The sequence below is a fragment of the Staurois parvus genome, unplaced genomic scaffold, assembly GCF_062004578.1.
Source record: "Staurois parvus isolate SC_StPar_1 unplaced genomic scaffold, SC_StPar_1.0 ptg000575l, whole genome shotgun sequence".
NCBI lineage: Eukaryota > Metazoa > Chordata > Amphibia > Anura > Ranidae > Staurois > Staurois parvus.
In genome coordinates, this window is record NW_028318371.1 from 646889 (window position 1) to 670606 (window position 23718).

General features: G+C 41.6%; 1 protein-coding gene and 1 long non-coding RNA gene across 2 annotated transcripts in view; one reads left to right on the plus strand and one right to left on the minus strand.

Annotated features, from left to right (window-relative positions):
• Window positions 1-13755, plus strand: part of LOC149450296 (cytochrome P450 2C20-like) — a 62103-nt gene extending 48348 nt beyond the window's left edge. The window contains exons 8-10 of the mRNA XM_089692022.1: window positions 5936-6123; window positions 6638-6779; window positions 11918-13755. Coding sequence (XP_089548148.1) covers window positions 5936-6123; window positions 6638-6779; window positions 11918-12114 — 527 coding nt within the window. The 3' untranslated portion in view covers window positions 12115-13755. The remainder of the gene's footprint in view (window positions 1-5935; window positions 6124-6637; window positions 6780-11917) is intronic.
• The window catches only part of LOC149450295 (uncharacterized), a 1099640-nt gene that overhangs the window by 138115 nt on the left and 937807 nt on the right, over window positions 1-23718 (minus strand). The gene's annotated exons all lie outside the window — the stretch shown is intronic.

Consider the following 23718-nt stretch of genomic DNA (forward strand, 5'->3'; position numbering starts at 1 on the left):
AAAGATCTATATAGAGGAATTAGGACCTCCTTTCTCCTGCCGGTGACCCCTCTAGTGATATGAAGATCTATATAGAGGAATCAGGACCTCATTCCTCCTGCCGGTGACCCATCTAGTGATATAAAGATCTATATAGGGGAATCAGGACCTCCTTTCTCCTGCTGGTGACCCATCTAGTGATATAAAGATCTATATAGAGGAATCAGGACCTCCTTCCTCCTGATGGTGACCCCTCTAGTGATATAAAGGTCTATATAGGGGAATCAGGACCTCCTTTCTCCTGCTGGTGATCCCTCTAGTGATATAAAGATCTATATAGAGGAATCAGGACCTCATTCCTCCTGCTGGTGACCCCTCTAGTGATATAAAGATCTATACAGAGGAATCAGGACCTCCTTCCTCCTGCTGGTGATCCCTCTAGTGCAGCAATGGGCAAACTACGGCCCGGCGGACCTTTTAATCCGGCCCACGGAGCTAGGCTCCCGCTAGGCTGCTCTCACAGTCCGCCCTGAAGACCGGTGCAGCATGAAAATCTGTCTCCTATGAGGATCTGTCCCCCTCGACGTATCTGCGCATGTGCCGGAGATCGCCGATCGGCTGCTAATGCCTGAAACTGGCACATGCGCAGATACGTCGAGGGGGACAGATCCTCATAGGAGACAGATTTTCACGCTACACCGGAACGGCGCGGGAAGACGGCGAGAGGAACGCGCGGAGCAAAGGTAAGTGAATTGACACGGGGGGGACTTGGGGACTTAATGTGGGGAATGAATTACTATATGGGGGATGAATTACTATGTGGGGGATGAATTACTATGTGGGGGATGAATTACTATAGGGGGGATGAATTACTATAGGGGGGATGAATTACTATAGGGGGGATGAATTACTATGGGGGGGATGAATTACTATATGGGGGATGAATTACCATATGGGGGATGAATTACTATGGGGGATGAATTACTATGGGGGATGAATTACTATATGGGGGATGAATTACTATATGGGGGATGAATTACTATATGGGGGATGAATTACTATATGGGGGGATGAATTACTATAGGGGGGATGAATTACTATATGGGGGATGAATTACTATAGGGGGGATGAATTACTATATGGGGGATGAATTACTATATGGGGGGATGAATTACTATAAGGGGGGATGAATTACTATATGGGGGATTAATTACTATACTTACTATGGGGGAATATTACTATACTTACTATGGATGACACATACACATCATTCATCTACTCTTGGTCCGGCCCCCGGGTCCAATATATGAACCCATTGCGGCCCTCAAGTCAAAAAGTTTGCCCACCCCTGCTCTAGTGATATAAAGATCTATATAGAGGAATCAGGACCTCCTTTCTCCTGTCGGTGACCCCTCTAGTGATATAAAGATCTATATAGGGGAATCAGGACCTCCTTCCTCCTGCTGGAGACCCCTCTAGCGACATAAAGATCTATACAGAGGAATTGGGACCTTCAGGGATATCATCAGCAAACAGATACAGCTGACCCACCAATCCTCTAGTTATATTACCTATATACTGTATAGATTTAATAGAACAGCACCTAGTACAGAGCCTTGTTCTACCCCAGTAGTGAGTGGTCTCTGTTCTGAATGAACCCTCTTTACAACCACACTCTGGTATCTATCCTTTAGCCAGTTGTGTGTAGCACTACAGAGCATCCAGAAAGTATTCCCAGCGCTTAACGTTTGCCACATTTTGTTATGTTACAGACTTATTCCAAAATGGATTAAATTCATTTTTTTCCTCAACATTCTACAAACAATACCCCATAATGACAATATGAAAGAAGTTTGTTTTTAAATCTTTACAATTTATTAAAAGTAAAAAACTAAAAAAAAAACCATGTACATAAGTATTTGGAGAGTTCTCCAGCCTCTCTGGTATACCACCCTAGATAAATCATTCTCTTATCTGGCTGCCTGAAGGAATCCCTGGGCAAGGGGGTCCAGTGCCTGCCACAGTAAGTTGAACAGTCCCGGCAATGAGCTAATGAGGTTTCCCACCAGAGTGCTGTCTTCCCCTTGAGGTGTAGGATTACTCACTCAGTCACTCTCCTGTGAGCTGGTGTAGGTAGTTGGCTGCCTTTAGGTCTTCTGCTGGCCGACTCCTTTCCTGGCTGTACAGGTGGTGCCTGTTTTGGGGGCCAGTGAGGATGAGCGATCCTCCTTTCCATCTTCCTGCCTGTAGGTAGGCCCCTTCAATGTGGGCTTCCTCACATCTTCCACCCGAACTCTGCTGCTGCTGAGTAGGCTCAGTCACACTTAAGGGCTGGTCCCACACCAAGCCTCCTGCTTGGGGACTGTCCAGAGTCCCTTGAGTAGGCAGACCAGCCCCTTCTCATTCCCGCTCACTGCTTCTAGAATCTTCTCCAAAATTCTAGAGCAGGGGGAGGCATCAAGGTAGTGATCTGCAGAGCCTCTCAGCCCTGACCAACATTTGACCCAGCTGACTATCACCCAGGCTGCTGCTCAGCTTTTCTAACTAAAAACTTAACTAGCTCCCCCTAGCTAACTAGGAGGGTACTACATGTGTATTCACTGAACCACCAATGGATAAGCACAACTTTTGTATTAGATCATTATGCGGAACTGTATCAAATGCTTAGCTAGGGTAGGCTGTGTACACAGCATATTGGTAATATAGTAAAAAAAAAAAAATAGTAGATTAGTCTGATATGATCTGCCACCAGTAAAGCCATGCTGCTTTGGGTCCAGCAAGTTGTCTGTTTTTAGGTGATCATTGATCCTTCTTTTCAGGAGTGATTCCATTAACTTGACTAGTACCGATGTTAAACTCACTGGCCTGTAATTGCCACCTTGTACCTCGCTGTCCTTCTTGTGGATAGGTACAATATTAACTGTCTGCCAGTCATGGGGAACTTTTCCTGTTAGAAGAGATTGATTAAAAATGGTTCAGCAACTAGACCTCAAAGTTCTCTCAGAACTCTGGGATGATCCATCACGGCCCATTGCTTTATTAAGCTCTAACCGAGCCAGTTCCTCTGCTACCTCTGTCTCTGAAAATCCTAAAAATGAACCATCATTATTAGGCTGCATGCACACTGGGCATTTTAATAACGCTGGCAGCGTCAGCTGTGTAAAATTGTTTTTCAGCGGTTTTTGTTAGTGTTTTTGCATTAGTGTTTAGCTGCATTTTTCAACATTTAGCAATTATTACCATTTTTTTTTTACACAGAAAAAAATATTTTTTGCTAAAAAAAAGGTCCAAAAACGCGGTTTTGCCATGTTAGAGTGTTTTTACAGCTAAACAAAATCCTCTAGAAACCCACTAATTCTGAGGGGTGTTTCAGCCAAAAAATGCTGATTAAAACCTATGTGTGCATAGATACCTAGGATAACATGCTGGGGAGTTTACAGGCTGTAGATAAAAAAACTCCAAAAGCCACAAACAGCCGCTGTAAAAATGTCCCGTGTGCATGAGGACTAAGAACTAATATGATTTCTGACTGGGAAGACTGAACAGAAGTAATTGTTTAAATGGTTTGCTACATCCAGGCCTCACTGAACATACAGTTGTGTTCAAAATAATAGCAGTCAGACATCACTAACCGGATCAATCACTGTTTTTGGTAGAAATGATATTTCTACATGGCAAATAATTTCCTAGCAGGTGTAGTAGAGTAATAGAAATCCAACAGACCCGACAGTCATGACATGCATGCTGCTGATTCTGTGTCATTGAATCACTCATTGAAAGGGGCATGTTCAATATAATAGCAGTGTGGAGTTCTATTAGTGAGGTCATTCAGTCTTTGAAAAACAGGTGGCAATTATTGCCCTTATTTAAGGAAGGAAGGCAGCAAGTGTTGTACATTCTGGTTACAGTGCATTTCCCTCTGAAATTCGGAGGAAAATGGGTCGTTCCAGACATTGTTCAGAAGAACAGCGTACCTTGATTAAAAAGTTGATTGGAGAGGGGAAAACCTATAAAGAAGTGCAGAAAATGATCGGCTGCTCAGCTAAAATGATCGCAAATGCTTTAAAATGGCAACCAAAACCTGAAAGACGTGGAAGAAAGCGAAAAACTACCATTGGAATGGATAGAAGAATAGCCAAAATGGCACGGACTCAGCCAACAATCAGCTCCAGGAAGATGAAAGAAGGTGTAAAGTTCCCTGTGAGGACTGTTACAATTAGAAGACACCTATGTGAAGCCAAGCTATCTGCAAGATGTCCCCGCAAAGTCCCACTGTTGGAAAAAAGACGTGCTGAAGAGGTTACAATCTGCCAAAGAGCACATTGACTGGCCTAAAGAGAAATTTTGTGGACTGATGAAAGTAAGATTGTTCTTTTTGGGTCTAGTGGCCGGAGACAGTTTGTCAGACGACCCCCAAACACTGAATTCAAGCCACAGGACACTGTGAAGACAGTGAAGCATGGTGGTGCAAGCATCATGATATGGGGATGTTTCTCATACTACGGTGTTGGGCCTATTTATCGCATACCAGGGATCATGGATCAGATTGAATCCATCAGAATACTTGAAGAGGTCATGCTGCCTTATGCTGAAGAGGAAATGCCCTTGAAATGGGTGTTCCAACAAGACAACGACCCCAAACACACCAGTAAACGTGCAACATCTTGGTTCCAGACCAACAAGATGGACGTTATGGAGTGGCCAGCCCAATCCCCGGATCTTAATCCAATAGAAAACTTGTGGGGTGACATCAAAAATGCCGTTTCTGAGGCAAAACCAAGAAATAGAGAAGAACTGTGGAATGTGGTCCAATCATCCTGGGCTGGAATACCTGATCACAGGGGCCAGAAGTTGGGTGACTCCATGCAACACAGATGTACAGCAGTTCTCAGAAACAGTGCGACTACAACCAAATATTCATGAAGTCATTCAAAGGAAAGCAAAATCTTCAAACATTTCTCAGTTTATATAGTGAATGTTTGAGTTTGTAAAGAAGAATACAAAAACTGCTATTTTTTTGAACCGTCTAATATTCACTTTTCTTCAATTTTTTTAGAGGAACAACACAAATTTGATGTATTTTTCTTCATGTTTTGATTTGGAATAGAATGTATCGTGTTCCCAATGCATTTGTGTGGATGGAAATAAAAGCTATTAGAAGGATTTTGAGAGTTATTCACTTTTTTCAACACACTGCTATTATTTTGAACACAACTGTAAGTGTTGTGCCCAGTTCTCATTTTAGGGATCCCATTGTAAATTTTTCCTTCCATCGCTGAAGTACCTAAAAAAGGTTTTATCTCCAACTTAATAGGTTTGGCCAATTCCTCCTCTTTCTGTACCTTGGCAGCTCTGATAATGTGTTTGGCTTTCTTTTGGCTATTTTATACACTTCTCTATCAGCTACATCTCCTGTTTCTCCTATATGCTGATTTTTTTTCTCTCTTTCTATCCTACATACCTCTTTAGTGAACCATTTAAGACGTTTAAGTGAAGATTAAGAACCTAAAAAAAAGTTCTTTATACCTACATGTCTCATGGAACCCACTGGTCACATTCTTCATTGACCACTACGTGGCCAACAAGTGCACAGCGCTGCAAGAGAAGACTAGTTATTTGATGGCTGCATGGAGACAACTGGTGGATCGAAGTGTTGCCATGCACATGAATAGAGTATGGAGTTTATTGTCCAATGCTTGCCAGTACTAGCTGAAGCCTTGAGAAAGAAGGGGAGCGCACTATTGCAATGTTGGGTGATTACGGATGAGTACCACTTATCCTATACAGTTGCCCAGTACTTTGCAACACTCAACTCCATCAGTTGTCTCCATGAAGCTATCAAACAACCAGCCATCTCCTGCAGCTCTGTGCAGTTTGTTTTTATATTTTTTCAAAATGTTTACCAATTCCCTAGACGTTTTTAAGAACTCACAGGCACCTCCTTTTTATATTTCAGCAAAGGTTCAACAGGAAATTGATGAGGTGACACAGTCATTGCGTCTACCTGGAATTGAAGACAGACCTCAATTGCCGTACACCAATGCCGTCATCCATGAAATACAGAGAGTTCTAGATTTGGCACCAACTGCTCTCTTACATGCCGTGACCAATGATATCAAGTTCCGTGGATACACCATCCCGAAGGTATACGACTGTGATATACGTCAGCCCGTGTTTATGCAAGAGTGTGCAGATAATAAGGAAAATCGTGATGTAACACAGCAAAAATAAAAAGGCAACTAAAATCAATAAAATCTGTATGGAGGAGGAAAGTTGTAGGGTATGGGAGTAGGCATATAGGAGTAGGCAAATGATGTATTTCTGCCTGCCAGAAAAATGACCACTTACTTGTACTGCACTTGGCCAATTATTATTATTATGTCAACCAGTCGATTCATACTGAGTTTTTCTATTAATATTTTATGTTAGCAGAATGTATTCTACTGTTGTGTAGAAAAGCTTATGAAAAACAATCCTCTTCCTGTTCGGGCACCTAATACTCCTCGTTACTATACTCTTCCTCATGATTCCAACATTTACTGCTAGATAAATAAGTTACATTTTCACACAGACATTCACATGATTTAATTGGCATTGAGCTTGTACAATGTATAATGTGATTGTTCTCATGTATAATAGTGAGTCTCTCCTTTACCAGGGCGCCATCATCATCCCATTCCTGACATCGGTGCTTAATGACCCCTCTCAATGGGAAACACCAGAAAGGTTCAATCCCAGACACTTCCTGGATGAGGAGGGCCAGTTCCGCAATCGGGTGGCCTTCATGCCATTCTCAGCCGGTAAGAAATCCATAACATTATTCTGTCAGTGCCAGGCTGGGGTAAAGTAAATAATTTCTTCACTGAAATACATAGAAATATATCACACAAGTGTCTGAAGATCTGACTTCTTGTCAGGGGCGGACTGACTATTTGGAAACTCGGGCACTGCCCGAGGGCCCGGGTCAGTAGGGGGCCCCATAAGATGTCCCTGGCCCCTTTTTCAAAGGCTTTTTTGCGTTTGAGCAAGGACACAGGGGCCCCATGATCCCCTATTGCCCGGGGGCTTCTTGTAGAGTTTTTAAAGCAGAGCTCGACAAATCCCAGGCGCCAGTTCACCATGGCTACTAAAAATTGCCTCCTGGCACCTGGCTTCACATACTGCCTCCCATAGACTTCAAAGGGGAAGTCGCGCCCCATAGACTTCAGTGGGAAGTCGCACCCCATAGGCTTTCATGGAAAGTCACGCACCATAGGCTTTCATGGAAAGTCACGCCCCATAGGCTTCCGTGGAAAGTCACGCCCCATAGGCTTCCGTGAAAAGTTGTGCCTCATAGGCTTCTGCGGGAAGTCGAGCCCCATAGGCTTCCGCAGAGAGTTGCGCTCCATAGGCTTCAGCGGGCAGTTGCGCCCCATAGGCTTCAGCTGGAAGTCGTGCCCCATAGGCTTCAGCTGGAAGTCGTACCCCATAGGCTTCAGCTGGAAGTCGTGCCCCATAGGCTTCAGCTGGAAGTCGTGCCCCATAGGCTTCAGCTGGAAGTCACTCCCCATAGACTACAGTGCAAAAACTCCTGTCAATAGCATTCCTATGTGAACACTTATCTCCGCATGCCACTGTACTCTATCAGTTGCGAGTCTGGACTGCACCACTAAAAACTCGCACAGTTAATGATGGCACTCAAAATACAATGCTTGTGGATCATATCTTTGTGATCTACCTCAATAGCAACACAAAAATCTAGCCTGACATGCGAACCTGTCAGTTTCAGAACCGGTCCAGAATCGCATACAATATGTGTGAACTAGGGAGGCTCTATTCACACCTGGGAGTTTTAGGATCGCAGCAAAATTGTTGTGATAGCAAAATGCAGGTTCAGGTGCCATTATTTTCAATAGTGCCTACAACGTGGTGCAGTTTTGCTGTGACCATGTTATGCTAAAAAAACCTGGCTCCTATTTTTAGCTAGCTTGTAGATTCTAAGCAAATGTTGTCAAGCCTTGTTTTTAAAGAGACCTTGTTGCCTTGCCCACTTAGGGAAAAGAGACACCCTCAACCACCTTATACTTCCCCCTTACCACCTTCACAGTGCTCCATTGCCAGTCCTTCCACTGTCATTCATCCTGCAGAATATCCATTGTTGGAGCTTACATGGGATGCTGATGTCATCCCTCAACCATGTGACAGTGTTCTGGCCTAGTTATTAGTCACTAGCCCCAAGGACTGCATCACAGGTGTGGATCATGTCTTCTTCATACTTGGAAGCACTGGGTATTTTGTGGTGACCAACAGAAGGAGTGACGGGAGGATTGTGAAGATGGAGATCAGATTGTTGGGATATGGGCTTTAAACAGACCTTTTACATTGTCCTGAACAGACAAGGAGCCAGACAAGGAATAAATACTTCATTCATGACTGAAAAAAAGGCACTAAAATTCAGTCATAGAGCCCAACCTAGGTATTCTATTTCTCATCCAGGAAATGATGTCATCCTGTTGCCTATAATTTTTCTTAGACATTTGGTGCTAATAGGAGGTTCTATAATCCAAAAGACTCAGAATAATTTATTACCAGGATCACCTCAGCTGAATGGTTTGCTGTCTCTCTGGTGCCAGGGTTCGGCAGGTGTTGGACCAGGTTGATGAATTACTGGGAGGGGTTGGGCATGACCCAGCTGTCTTGGTCCGTGTTGGAACCAATGACCAAATACATGGAAGGTGGAGGCTTAAAAGTCAATTTACAAAAAAAACTAGGCTGCAAGTTGAAGGGAAGGACCTCCAAGGTGATATTCTATGAAATATTACCCGTGCCATGTGCAACACAGGAAAGACGGGGAGATTAGAGAACTTAATGCATGGCTAAAGACCTGGTGAAAGAGGGAACAATTTGGGTGTCAAGAGCACTGGGCTGAACTGTCATTGGGGTACAACCTATCTGCTAAAGGTGGTTTGCACCTAAATGGAGGGGGGGTCTGCTGTGCTAGGGGAGAGGTTGATTTATGAGAAGGCTGGAGGAGTATTTAAACTAGGATTGAGGGGGGAGGGAGAATTAGATTACAATGGGGCAGACAGGTCTGACAGGGGTCAGTCCCTATTGGTGGGTGGAATGGGTAAAGATAGGAGGAGGGCTATGGCAGGTGATAAAGTTCCCATGTTACAAACAACCATTGGAAATGGTACTATTTGTACTAAAATAAAAAATATGCAAAATGTGTGTGCAAAATGTGACAATGAATTCAAGTGTGTGTTCACCAATACCAGAAGTCTGCCACGTAAAATAGGTGAGTTGGAAGTGTTGGTGCACAAAAAGAACTATGAATGAATTGGTATTGCTGAATCTTGGCTTCATTCTTCACATGACTGGGCCATTAATATTCCTGGCTATGTTCTCTTTCGGAGAGACGGGGTAAATAGGAAAGATGGTGGTGTTTGTCTCTATGTGAGAAGTGATCTCAGACCGAGTGTGAAAGAGGACCTGGTTGATGGAAAGTGTGATGAGGCTGAAGCATTATGGGTTGAACTGCACATGGGGGTGCGTACTACAAAGGTAATCAGAGTTTTTTATAGGTGGAGATTCAGCTCCTTGCCTAGATAGAAAGGGCTGGGACAGTGATAATAATGGGGGATTTTACCTACACAGAAATGAACTGGAGTAATGGCACTGCAGGAACAGTTAAAGGGCAAAATGTTTTAAACTTATTACAAGACAATTTTATGGTACAATTCATAAAGTCCCCAACTAGGAATGATGCTCTGCTGGACCTGGTAATCTGAAACCATACAGAGCTTATTACTAATGTTCATATAAAAGAAAATCTGGGTAGCAGTGACCATAACATGATTTAATTAAATGTTAGTTGTAAACAACAAGCACATACTGGAAAGATAAAAACACTCAACTTATGTAGAGCAAATTTTCCAGGGATGAGGCTGTTCTCTAGGACTTAGACTTGGAGGGAATATTGGCATCCATGAGCACAGGACTAAAAATGAGAATTCTTCAAAAAGACTATATGTGAACACACTGAAAAATACACTATATTGCCAAAAGTATTGGGCCGCCTGCCTTTCCACGCACATAGACTTTAGTGTCCCCCCAGTCTTAGTCCGTAGGGTTCAATATTAAGTTGGCCCAACCTTTGCAGCTATAACAGCTTCAACTCTTCTGGGAAGGCCGTCCACAAGGTTTAGGAGGGTGTCTATGGGAAGGTTGGACCATTCTTCCAGAAGCACATTTGTCAGGTCAGGCACTGATGTCAGGCGAGAAGGCCTGGCTCCCAGTCTCCACTCTAATTCATCCCAAAGGTGTTCTGTGGTGTTGAGGTCAGGACTCTGTGCAGGCCAGTCAAGTTCCTCCACCCCAAACTGGCTCCTCCATGTCTTTATGGACCTTACTTTGTGCACTGGTGCGCAGTCATTTTGGAACAGGAAGGGGCCATCCCCAAACTCTTCCCACAAAATTGGGAGCAATTATCTAAAATGTCTTGGTATGCTGACGCCTTAAGAGTTCCCTTCACTGGAACTAAGAGGCCAACCCTTAAAAAACAGCTCCACACCAGAACCTCCACTCCACCAAACTTTACACTTGACACAATGCTGTTAGGCAACTACTGTTCTCTTGTCAACCACCAAACCCAGACATGTCCATCAGTTTACCAGACAGAGAAGCATGATTGGTCACTCCAGAGAACACGTCTCCACTGCTCTAGAGTGCAGTGGCGGTGTGCTTTACACCACTGCATCTGACGCTTTGCAATGCACTTAGATGCAGCTGCTTGGCCATGGAAACCCATTCCATGAAGCTCTCTATGCACTGTTGTTGTGCTAATCTGAAAGGCCACACGAAGTTTGGAGGTCTTTAGCTATTGACTCTGCAGACAGTTGGCGACTTCTGAGCACTGTGCGCTTTAGCATGCGCTGACCCACTCTGTCATTTTACATGACTTAAAACTTGGTGGCTGAGTTGCTGTTGTTCCCAGTTACTTCCAATTTGTTATAATCCCACTAACAGTTGAGCGTGGAATATTTAGTAGCCAGGAAATGTCATGGATGGACTTATTGCACAGGTGACAACCTATCACGGGACCACGCTTGGAGTCACTGAGCTACTAAGAGTGACCCATTCTTTCACAAATATTTGTAGAAGCAGTCTGCATGCCTAGGGGCTTGATTGTATACACCTGTGGCCATGGAGGTGATTGGAATACTTGAATCCAATGATTTTTAAGGGTGTCAATTCTTTTGGTAATATAGTGTATATATACTAATCTCGATGTCATTTATAAACAAGTTAAACAGAATAGGTCCCGGGACAGAGCCCTGGGGCACCCCACTCACAACTCCTGACTATTCAGAAGGTATGCTGTTTATCCCCACCCTTTGTATTGCCCCTGCAACCAACTTTCTCTCCAGGTATATACACTATTGTTGATGCCAGCAGACCTCAATTTGCACATTAAGCGTTTATAGGGTATCGTGTCAAACGCTTTGGTGAAATCTAGATACAATACATCCACCGGCTTTCCTCTATCCAGATTACTGCTCACTTCCTCATAGAATGTTAACAGGTTGGTCTGGCAAGAATAATCTTTCATAAAGCCATGCTGGTTCCCGCTAATGATACTTTTTTTTCATCAGCAAATTCTTGAATATGGTCCCTTATCATCCCCTCCAACAGTTTACAAACTATTGGATTGGTGAATCCCTACATTAATCCAGGGATTCCCTCCTCAGTTCTTGTTCTGCATTGATCTATAACCTTGTGCACATTATTTCTAACAAATATTGTATTTACAATTCGTGTCATTATAATCTGTGTTACTAATCTGGGCTGAGCAAATCTTTGATGCATTTGATAAAATATTAAACAGAGTAAAACAGCCATGTTGTTTGTGTGGATTCATAACGCTGCCTCATTTTCCTCAACCTCAACTCTTCTACAGGAAAGCGTGTTTGTCCCGGAGAGGGTTTGGCCCGAATGGAGCTCTTCCTTCTCCTCTCTGCTCTGCTCCAGAAATTCACCTTCAAGCTGCCCCCAGGAGATGAGCGTCGGGACTCCAAATGGCTGCATGCTAATAAACGTGATGTTGTGTCTAATGCTAAGCTATGTGCCGTGCCCCGAGCATTACCCACCAAGTAACTTGTTCTGAAAAAAGCATCTTAGGGGTTTGTGATGGACCTCATCATAGGGGTTTGTGATGGACCTCATCTTAGGGGTTTGTGATGGACCTCATCATAGGGGTTTGTGATGGACCTCATCTTAGGGGTTTGTGATGGACCTCATCTTAGGGGTTTGTGATGAACCTCATCATAAGGGTTTGTGATGGACCTCATCTTAGGGGTTTGTGATGGACCTCATCTTAGGGGTTTGTGATGGACCTCATCTTAGGGGTTTGTGATGGACCTCATCTGAGGGGTTTGTGATGGACCTCATCTGAGGGGTTTGTGATGGACCTCATCATAGGGGTTTGTGATGGACCTCATCTTAGGGGTTTGTGATGGACCTCAATATACAAGTATAATAATAATAATACAACACAATTAACACTTTTGCATGTTTTTTTTTATCTGTCCAAACTGTTTAAAAACAATATTATAAAAATCAGTTGGGCTCTACTCATGTATAAATAGTTACATACAAAATACATAGATTGCAAGAGAGACAAATTGTGGACATGTCTTCAAATCTGCCCATAGACCATACAAAAATGTTATAAATGAAATGTTCAATCCAGGTTATGTTCAATCCAACTTATGTGTAGCAAACAGCAAATAAACACCATCCAAGCACCTGTATCAGTGTATGTCTCCATTGAACTCTACAAGGATAATTCAACCAGGTTAGAAATATGGTGCATACACATTTTCCACACGTGTAATATTGTAATATCACTGAATAGTTTATCCTGTTGGATCAATGTAGTAATGTTGCTTCTTAGGCCACTGTAAATATAGACCACCAGAGTTGAAAATCTAATATAAATGCTCATGTGGTGGTACTGGGTTCCTGCTTGGACAGTCAATGCAAACTCCAGATGTAGGAATAAATGCTCCATGAATTGTGGCCAGCAAGGGGATGTCTTACATATTTGGTGGTCGTGTCTGCAGTTGACTGGTTTTTGGTCCAGAGTCTTTGGTCTCTTACATACTGTTTCACCTGACGATTGTTAAGGGTGCCATGTTAGCTCCACTACATTGCCTCATTCAGAAATTTGCTTCCAATTTATTTTTTGTCTGCTAAGCGGACCAATCCACAGACCTGGAAGAACCCAACTGTCTTCTTTTAAGGAGTGAAAGACCATATGACCACTTTAATGATCAATGAACAGAAGTCCAGCATTTTAAAGGACTCTCTCACTACGTTTCTCAAAAATGTGGAATCTTGGATCGATTATTCTTTCCCTTCTTTGCACCTGGACAGTTTTGGCCGTTTATAGTTGATGCCTGAGATGGTCCTGAGTCTATGGTACCTCTTTGCCCTCTCTTCCCCCCTCCCTTCATTCTATTCCTTATTTACTCATATTTTCTTAGGTTCTTTCATATTTTCTGGTTGCATCCATTGATATGAAACCTGCTTTTATGGAACTTGCCGAATTATGCATTTGTTTTTTTTAGTATTTGAATCAGACTTCCCATACAGTCGACTTAATCTTAGTGTTTGATTCATTTGGATACAATGTATATTTGCTATTCTGTGTAATTTCTTAGCCCCCTTGTTGTGGGTGCACTTGGAGCATGTTATGTTTTTGGAAAATGAAAATAAAAATGATTGAAAAGAAAATGTAATATAAAGACAATACTCTGAATATTTGTATATTGTTGTCATGATGCTATTCAACAACTTCCAACTATTCTGGACAAACAGGAGATTGAATGTTTAGATGAATCCAAAAAATGTATTTGTTAGGTGAGTAGTAATTAGAGCCCCAGAGTCATGACAGTGGCAGGTGTAAGGGCTCATGATTCGTATTTTACCAGTAGCAGCTCTTTTTCAGTATCATATACAGATGAACATAGGATTACCTTCAGCAATTCCACTGGAAATCTCTTGAGGATTTTAGTACAAAACGAAAGAGTTCAAACTACCCTTGGGCAAATGACTGCATGCTAATACAATGCTGAGCTATGTGCTGTGCCCCCAGCCGTATCCACCAAGTAACCTGTAACATCCTCAGATATGAAGAGGAAATCCTTTTACACTTCAATACCGGGCACTTTTACCCCCTTCCTGTTCAGGACAATTTTCAGCTTTCAGCACTGTTGCACTTTGAATGACAATTGCGCGGTCATGCAACACTGTACCCATATGACATTTTTATAATTTTTTTTCAAGTAAATAGAGCTTTCTTTTGGTGGTGTTTAAACACTGCTGAGTTTTTTTTTTTTTTGCTAAATAAAACAAAAAACACCTGAAGCTTTTGAAAAAAAAAAAAACACTTTTCTTTGTTTCCATTATAAAATTTTGCAAATAAATAACAATTCTGCATAAATTTAGGTCAAAATGTATTCTGCTACATTTCTTTGGTGAAAATAATAATAATTTAATTTGTATTTTCTTTGTTATGTTTCTATTTTTTTTATTACATTTTCTATTTTTTATACTATTATTTTTCAGCACACTGTGACCAAAGCGATACAATGTTACCATAGTAACAAGGAACTACTCTGGGCAAGTGATCAGGATTTTTTTTTTTTTAAGAAACTTTATTGGGTTTTCAATTATACATAACCTCAGCCATTGAAATCCTTCAAGGGTGTATCATGGCAACATAGCATCATTAGTAACAGAACTGACAGATTAACCAAGACAGGCAATAATAAAAATTTTGCATTGAAAATCTGAGCATAGAAATTCACATAATACTTAATACCTCTGAAGAGTTTTCAGAAAATAATGACGAATCAACTAGACAGCACAAATTCTTGTGCGTTGGAGTACATAAGACCTACTCCAAGGTACTCTGGAGATGGGAACTCTGCATACAGGTGACGTCATCAGGTGGGGTTGAGTCACCAGATATCATCAAACCATGGCAGATTTCCTCATTCCAGTAATGTGCAAAACCATCAAATTAAATGCATCTTGTAGTATGGATTTCAGCCATCGGGGGATCATACACTTAAGTGTGAATCGCCTATTAAAACACACCTTGAAGGGGGGGGGGGCTCAAAATATCAAAAAAATGAGCCGACCAGCCTGCAAAACAACCGAATTAGCCCTGTCTAACAGTTTGCGCTAAAAACAGAGGGTTTTGTTTGCACACATTTTGCAAATATATGCGGAATCCACAGTGCCCACACCAAGGGAACTCTGTATATACTCTGCTCCTAATTTAGCGTTAGAAGTAATGAACTTTGGGGGTCCAAAAATATGAAAACAAGTTACTCGCTGGGAGGAGAGCCATTGAGGGATTCCGATATGGAAAAGGATCTGGGGGTCTTAGTAGATCACAGGCTCAGCAATGGCATGCAATGCCAAGCTGCAGCAAGCAAAGCCAGCAGAATATTAGCGTGCATTAAACATGGAATCTCCTCCAGAGATAGGACTATAATTCTACCACTTTATAAAACTCTGGTTTGGCCACATCTGGAGTGTGCCGTCCAGTTCTGGTCACCAGTCCTCAGGAAGGATGTGCTGGAACTGGAGAGAGTCCAGAGAAGGGAAGCAAAGCTAATAAGGGGACTGGAGGACCTCAATTACGAGGAACGACTATAAACACTAAATGTATTCTCCCTGGAGAAGAGACACTTGAGAGGAGATATGAGAGCGATATACAAATACCTCCATGGTGATGTAATGTACCTGATGGAGGAGCCTGGAGTGCGGGGGAAGGCTTCTCTTATGGCCCCAGTTCAGAGCCCCTGGTAAGGTGACAGGAACGCCAGATCATGGGGTGGAAGGAGTGCCTGAAAGTCTCTCGCTGGTTGATGCTGATGTGTCATCAGGAGAGCAGGACCCCAGGACCGGATAGGCTGCAGATGAACTGGAACTGATGCTGACACAGGATGGCAGAGGCAGCTGAAGGACAGGCACAAGGCAGGGTCAGACGGTCCGGGTCGGCAACTTGCAAGCAGATGAAGCGGCAGGTAGGAGCGTAGTCAGAAGTCAAGCCAGAGTCGGTAACAGCAGACGGTATATGACAGGAGGAGCAGGCAGAGATGTAATCCAAGAACAGGCCAAGGGTCAGTACAGGCAGCAATCAGAGCAGAATCAGGGGCAGACCGGGGCAGTAACAGAAGATCAGGCAGTAACTGGTATCAGGAACACAGGAACGCAATAGACCAAATGGCACTGACAGGCTGCAATAGTGCAATCCCTGTGGCACCAAAGCGAATTTGTGTTCGCATATGCGCATGTGTGATCCACTCATGCACTAGTTTGTGCGCATGTCTGCGCATTTACAGAGTTCCTTAAATTCATGTGCCTGCACACATGGGGATTCCTTTCCTGACAGGAGATTCCAGGGTCATGGATAAGGGGGTACCACCAGTCCTCCTGTATGGGGCCCAGACCAGACAGCTGGGTGAATCTAATGTGGGCAGGGAGAGCACTCAGAACAATGGGTGGCAATTCATGGAATTGATCCCCTGTATGGCTCTCTCTGCAGCAGCTGAAAGCTGGCTTCCTCTCCTCTCCCTCCTGCCATTTTTCAGCCACAGCAGAGAGAGCCATACAGGGGATTGGTTTCAGTAAATAACCCCCCCTCCCGCTGCACCCATCACCCTCACTGTGCACCACACATTTCCCCCTGTTGCCCAGGCCCCCTTTGTGTGTCCCCACCCCCGCAGTGCTTCCTTCCTCTCCTTCCCACCAGCAGCTGCAAGCACACAATAGGATCTTCAAGGATGGAGAGTGGGGGAAGGGTAAATATGTCACATTTACCAGCCCTTTCCTTTTCTTAATGAACATAATGAAGCAATCGCACCAATCACTCACTGTGTTCATTCACAACTGAAACATGGAAAAGGGGGGGGGGCTGTCGGGCTGGCTGTATGGGGTTTCTAGCAGCAGCCCTGGGTGATTCCAGCATACAGAGAAAACAATTCATTTTCCGGGGGAGCTTAAGAAGACACGTGGCCCCTCCATGAAACTGGAGAAGTGGTTAAACCTTAAACTGCAATGGGGGTTCTTTACTGGTAAAGCGGTAAGGATGTAGAACTCCCTTCCACAATCGGTGGTGTCAGTGGGAAGTATAGATAGTTTAAAAAACCTATGAGATGGGTGAATGTAGTATACAGGGATATGGGACATGATATGGACATACACACACGCATACACACCCACACAGGATGAACTGGATGGACTGGAGTCTTTATTCAACCTTACCATCTATGTAACTATGTAAACAAACTGCATTTTCTCTTATTGAGCAATGTTAGTTTAAAAATAAATCATGTTCCTGCACATGAAATGTGCGCCTTTTATGCTTCAATGTGTCCTGTTTAAAATGACACCAAAATTATGATTCTGGTACAAAGCATTGCAAAGTTATTAACAAATGAAATAAAGTTGTTGTTTTTTTAATTGTGTGCTATTTTTAAATGGGAATATGTAAATATATGTTAAATGAGTAAAAAAAAAATAACAAACAAAACAAAAGTTACCTAATTAACAGTTAATGAACCAGTTAACGACCGCCCTCTAGCAGATATACTGATACAGGGCTGCACCTGTGCACAGGATCACATACAGTATATATACGTGATTTTGCATTTCCAGGTAGGGGGCACAAGCAGCCTGTGTATTCACACCATACCTGTGTTGCCGATCGTGGCCACGGCCGGTGATTACCGGCAATCACAGACAGGGAGGAGAGCTGCATTGTTTACCAACAGCCCTCCTCCCTGTCAGTTTGGGCACACTGCTCTGGATGGATGAGCTCAGCCTTCCGGATCAGTGTGCTTACAGTGAAGCACACCCCCCTTCCCCCTAGTAAAACAATCCCATCAAAGGCATCCCTAGGGTTGGTGTCACCCAGTGTGGTAACACTGGGTGACACCCCCTCCGACGATCCCCGCAGAATGGATCAGATCTGCGGATTGAGCATAATGGATCGGACTCTGATCCATTATGCTCAATCCGCAGATCCGATCCATCCTGCAGGGATCATCGGCTTTCTTAACAACTTACCTTTTTGTGGAGCTGGTCCGGCATCACCCCGTATACGTTGCATGTCATTTTATTCACTAGGGTGTTTGCTTAAACAAAAATATATAATGTTTGGGGGTTTAAATTAATTTCCTAGCAAAAAATAAAAATTTTTTTCATGTGAACAAAAAGTGGCAGAAAAGGCTTGGTCTGAAGGTGGTTTGAAGAGTGAGTGATGTGTGGCATAAACTTCTAATGCTGGGCATAAAATGCCCCACCCCCCAAAGCGACCCCTTTTTGGAAAGTAGACACCCCAAATTAAGTTTTTGGACAATTAATAAAATTTTTTTTTTTTTTACACAAAATTGTCAATTAAATGATTTATTGCTTACACATGCCATGGGTATATGTGGAATTACTCCCCAAAATACATTCTGCTACTCCTCCCGAGTATGGGGGTACCACATGTGAGAGATGTTTTGGCAGTCTAGCCAAGTACAGGACCCCAAAATCCAATAAGCACCTTCAAGCTTTTAAAGGACTTTATTTCCTCATTACTCTTCCTGACTACCTCACAGTTTTGGAGGCTCTGAAATGCCAGGATAGCACACCCCCCCCATGACCACTTTTTGAAAAGTAGACACCCCAAGGAATTTGATAAGAAGCATGGTGAGTATTTTGCAGATCTCCTTTGTTGCCACAAGTTTTTGGAAAATGAAGAAAAAAAAACAAAAATCTTTTCTTTTTATATTTCAAACCCTTGTGGGAAAAAATGAGATCTGCAAAATACTCACCATGCCTCTTTTTAAATTCCTTGGGGTGTCTATTTTCCAAAAAGGGGTTTGGTGCTATCCTGGCATGTCAAGGCCTTCAAAACTGTGATAGGTAGTGAGGAAGTGAAATGAGGAAGTTACGCACCTTCAGGCTTTCAAAGTGGTCATTGGATTTCAGGCTCCTGTATGTGGTTAGGCTCCCAAAAAGTCTCACACATGTGGTATCCCCATACTCGGTAGAAGTAGCAGAATGTATTTTGGGGTGTAATTCCACATATACCCATGGCTTGTGTGAGCAATATATCATTTAAATGACAACCTTGTGTAAAAAAAAAAAAAGTTTTTGTCATTTTCCAGAAACTTGTGGAAAAAAAAAAAAAATCTTCCATGGACTCAACATGCCTCTCAGCAGATAGCTTAGGGTGTCTACTTTCTGTAAAGGGGTCATTTGGGGGTGTTTGTACTGTTCTGGTAATTTAGCTCCTCAAGAAATGTGATGGGCAGTCAGAGAGTAAAAGCTGTGTAAATTCCATTATCTATAACATAGTTTGTAGATGCTATAACTTTCACACAAAGCAATAAATATACACTTATTGCGATTTTTTAACAAAAAACATGTAGCAGAATACATTTTGGCCTAACTTTATGATGACATTTTTGTTTTTTTTGGATATATTTTATGACAGAAATGAGAAAATATTTTTTTAAAAAATATTTTTTTTTTTCAAAATTTTTTTCTTTATAGAGACAAAAATAAAAAGTGCACAGGTGATCAAATACCACCAAAAAAAAGCTCTATTTGTGTAAAAAAAAGGACATAAATTTCATTTATGTACTGTATTGCATGATCGCGCAATTGTCAGTTAAACAAATGCAGCGCTGTGCAGCAAAAAAATGGAGTAAATTGCAGTATCTTTACCATAGTTTGTAGACGCTATAACTGTCACACAAAGCAATCAATATACACTTATCGGGATTTTTTTTACCAAAAACATGGAGCAGAATACATTTTGGTATAAATTTATAAATAACTTTGAGTTCACGATATGTCTTTTATAGCCGAAAGTAAAAAATATAGTTTTTCTTCACAATATTTGGTCTTTTTTTGTTTATAGTGCAAAAAATAAAAAGCGCACAGGTGATCAAATACCACCAAAAGAAAACTCTGTGTGAAAATAAGGAGATGTAAATTTCATTTGGGTACAACATTGCATGACCGCGCAATTACCTGTTGAATTAGTGCAGCGCCGAGTAGCAAAAAGAGGCGCGGTCATTAAGGGGGGGTAAATCCTCTAGAGGGCAAGTGGTTAAGTACGCAGCACTTTTTTCTTCATATTGGATTGGGGACTCATATATATATACATGTGTTTATTTTGCATTGTACTGTATATCATATATTATTTGACGGTATATGTATTGCAGGTTGCACAGTTTTGCATATTATACACATTATTTGATGACACGTGAATTTTTAGTTTGCACATACCGCTTTATTTATTTATCACAGTTTACGTGAACAACACACTTTTTTTATGTGTTGTAATAAAATAAACAACCCAAATGTGAAACATAATCCTCCAGTATACACCTTGTTGAATCTATGCCACGAAGAATGAAGACAGTTCTGAGGGCAAAAGGGGGTCCAACCCGATACTAGCAAGGTGGACCTAATAAAGTGCAAATATAATAAAATAAACAACCCAAATGTGAAACATAATCCTCCAATATTTGTGTATAAAATAACATTCATGAATCCATATGTAATGCTCAAAAGTTCCAACCTGTCCAAAGAAATAGAGTGAATCATCAAAAATGTCCAACATCCCAGAATACCACCACTTGAATCTTCCAAGAGTTTGCTTCCAGCAGTGTTCATTCACCACAGTTAGGAAATGCTCTTACCCAAAGTGCATGCCGATCCTATTACAGAGGAGGAATACACAGCTTGTATAACCCCAACAGAGATTACCATCCCACTTGCACCGCATCTAGGGGGATTCTTGTGGTGGTGTTCGTGATGTTGGACTTTTTTTTGATGATTCACTATATTTCATTAGACTGTTTGGAACTTTTAAGTACTACAGTTGCAAGAAAAAGTATGTATGTGAACCCCTTGGGATTACGTGGAGTTTTGCATGAAATGTGCTCTGAACGTCATCTAAGTCACAACAATAGAAGAACACAGTCTGCTGAACTACACAAACATTAGATGTTACCATGGTTTAATTGCACATAACATGTAAACATTCACAGTGCAGGGAGGAAAAAGTATGTGAGGCCCTAGCTTAATGACTTCTCCCAGAGCTAATTGGAGCCAGGAGTGAGCCAACCTTGACTCCAATCAGTGTGATGATATTGGATGTGTTGCTGACAGCTGTCCTGCCTTTAAAAAACACACACCTGTTTTGGGTTTACTGGTTTCAAGAAACGCTGTCTGATGTGAACCAGAAAAGAGCTCTATTGTGACTTATGCAGGCCATAGATGGGTCGAAAATCGGCCGAAAATAAAATTGGCCGATTTTCGGATCGTTAGTGGGCTAATTGTTCAACCGTTTTTCGGTATTTTGGCAGATTTTTTTTATCGGTAAAGTTGGAAAAAAATCGGCCGATTTTGCCGATCAGACGATTTTCGCGGCAATGATGGGCAAATCGGCCGTTTTTTTACCGATAAGCAGTGACCTACAAGAGGAAGACAAAAAGAAGAAGAAAAAGAAGAAGAGGATGAAGAAGAAGAGGAGGATGAAGAAGAAGAGGAGGATGAAAAAGAAGAGGAGGATGAAAAAGAAGAGGATGAAGAAGAAGAGGATGAAGAAGAAGAAGAGGATGAAGAATAGGATAAAGAAGAGGAAGAGAATGAAGAAGAGGAAGAGGATGAAGAAGAAGAAAAAGAGGATGAAGAAGAAGAAGAGGATGAAGAAGAAGAATAAGAGGATGAAGAATAGGATAAAGAAGAGGAAGAGAATGAAGAAGAGGAAGAGGATGAAGAAGAAGAAAAAGAGGATGAAGAAGAAGAAGAGGATGAAGAAGAAGAATAAGAGGATGAAGAAGAAGAGGAGGATGAAGAAGAAGAGGAGGATGAAAAAGAAGAGGAGGATGAAAAAGAAGAGGATGAAGAAGAAGAGGATGAAGAAGAAGAAGAGGATGAAGAAGAATAAGAAGATGAAGAATAAGAAGATGAAGAATAAGAAGATGAAGAAGAAGAAGAGGATGAAGAAGAAGAAGAAGAGGATGAAGAATAAGAAGATGAAGAAGAGGATGAAGAAGAAGAAGAGGATGAAGAAGAAGAAGTAGAAGAAGAGGATGAAGAAGAAGAGGATGAAGAAGAAGAAGAAGAGGATGAAGAAGAAGTAGAAGAAGAAGAGGATGATGAAGAAAAAGAGGATGATGAAGAAAAAGAGGATGATGAAGAAAAAGAGAATGATGAAGAAAAAGAGAATGATGAAGAAGAAGAAAAAGAGGATGAAGAAGAGGATGAAGAAGAAGAAGAAGAAGAGGAGGATGAAGAGGATGAAGAAGAAGAAGAGGATGAAGAAGAAGAAGAAGAGGATGAAGAAGAAGAGGATGAAGAAGAAGAAGAGGATGAAGAAGAAGAGGATGAAGAAGAAGAAGAGGAGGATGAAGAAGAAGAAGAGGATGAAGAAGAAGAAGAGGAGGATGAAGAAGAGGATGAAGAAGAAGAAGAGGATGAAGAAGAAGAAGAGGATGATGAAGAAGAAGAAGAGGAAGAAGAAGAGGATGAAGAAGAAGAAGAAGAAGAAGAGGATGAAGAAGAATAATAAAAAGAAGATGATGAAGAAGAAGAAGAAGAGGATGAGGATGAAGAAGAAGAGGATGAAGAGGATGAAGAAGAAGAAGAGGATGAAGAAGAAGAATAAAAAGAAGATGATGAAGAAGAAGAAGAGGATGAGGATGAAGAAGAAGAAGAAGAGGATGAAGAAGAAGAGGATGAAGAAGAAGAGGATGAAGAAAAAGAGGATGAGGAAGAAGAAGATGAAAAAGAGGAGGAATTCCAGCCCGACAAAAAGTGTTTCTGCAGAGAGCTCCACTATTTCTTTAACAGTTCCTTGACATTTATAGCGGCTGCAACATTGTATCTATTTGTTTCCGAATAAAAACATCTGTATCCTAAATGGATACAAATAGATACATTGTTGCAACCGCTATAAATGTCAATGACTTGTCAAAGAAATAGCAGAGCTCTCTGCAGGGACACTTTTTGCCGACTGTAGACGGGATGAAAATTGGCTGATTTTTTTTACCATTGCTGGTAACGTCGGCCGCTTGAACGACCGATTTTTCGTTTTTTTAAAGAAAAATCGGACGATTTTCGACCCATCTATGGCCTGCATAAGATGACGTTCAGAGCACATTTTATGCCCAATTCATGCAAAACTCCACGTAATCCCAAGGGGTTCACATACTTTTTCTTGCAACTGTATATATGGATTAATGAACAATATTTTTCAGTTTTTTCTATTATATATTTTTCACATTTCATGCACAAACATTGGGTGATTATGTCTCACATTTTATTGTGTTGTTTATTTTAATATATAATGTTTGAATACATGTATATACTGTATTTTTTCATTGATCACTAGTGCTTTATAAGTTGAGGATTTTGGTTGTCCGTGGTCTTCACATACTGTAGTTGTTTTTATTATAGCAGTTAAGTGGTAGATACTTTATTCATCTAAATAGACATTTTGGGTGTTGTTGGTTTTGGCCATGGCACGGAAGGGTTTATCTATAATGTCTTTATTTTACTATTCCCGCTTTTTCTGTGAATTTTTCATTTTGTGCAATGTTGGGGTTTTAAAATTTAATTTAGGTTGGAGTTTGTCAGGAGTCAAAACCCTTTGTATAATTTGAGGGGCTCCAA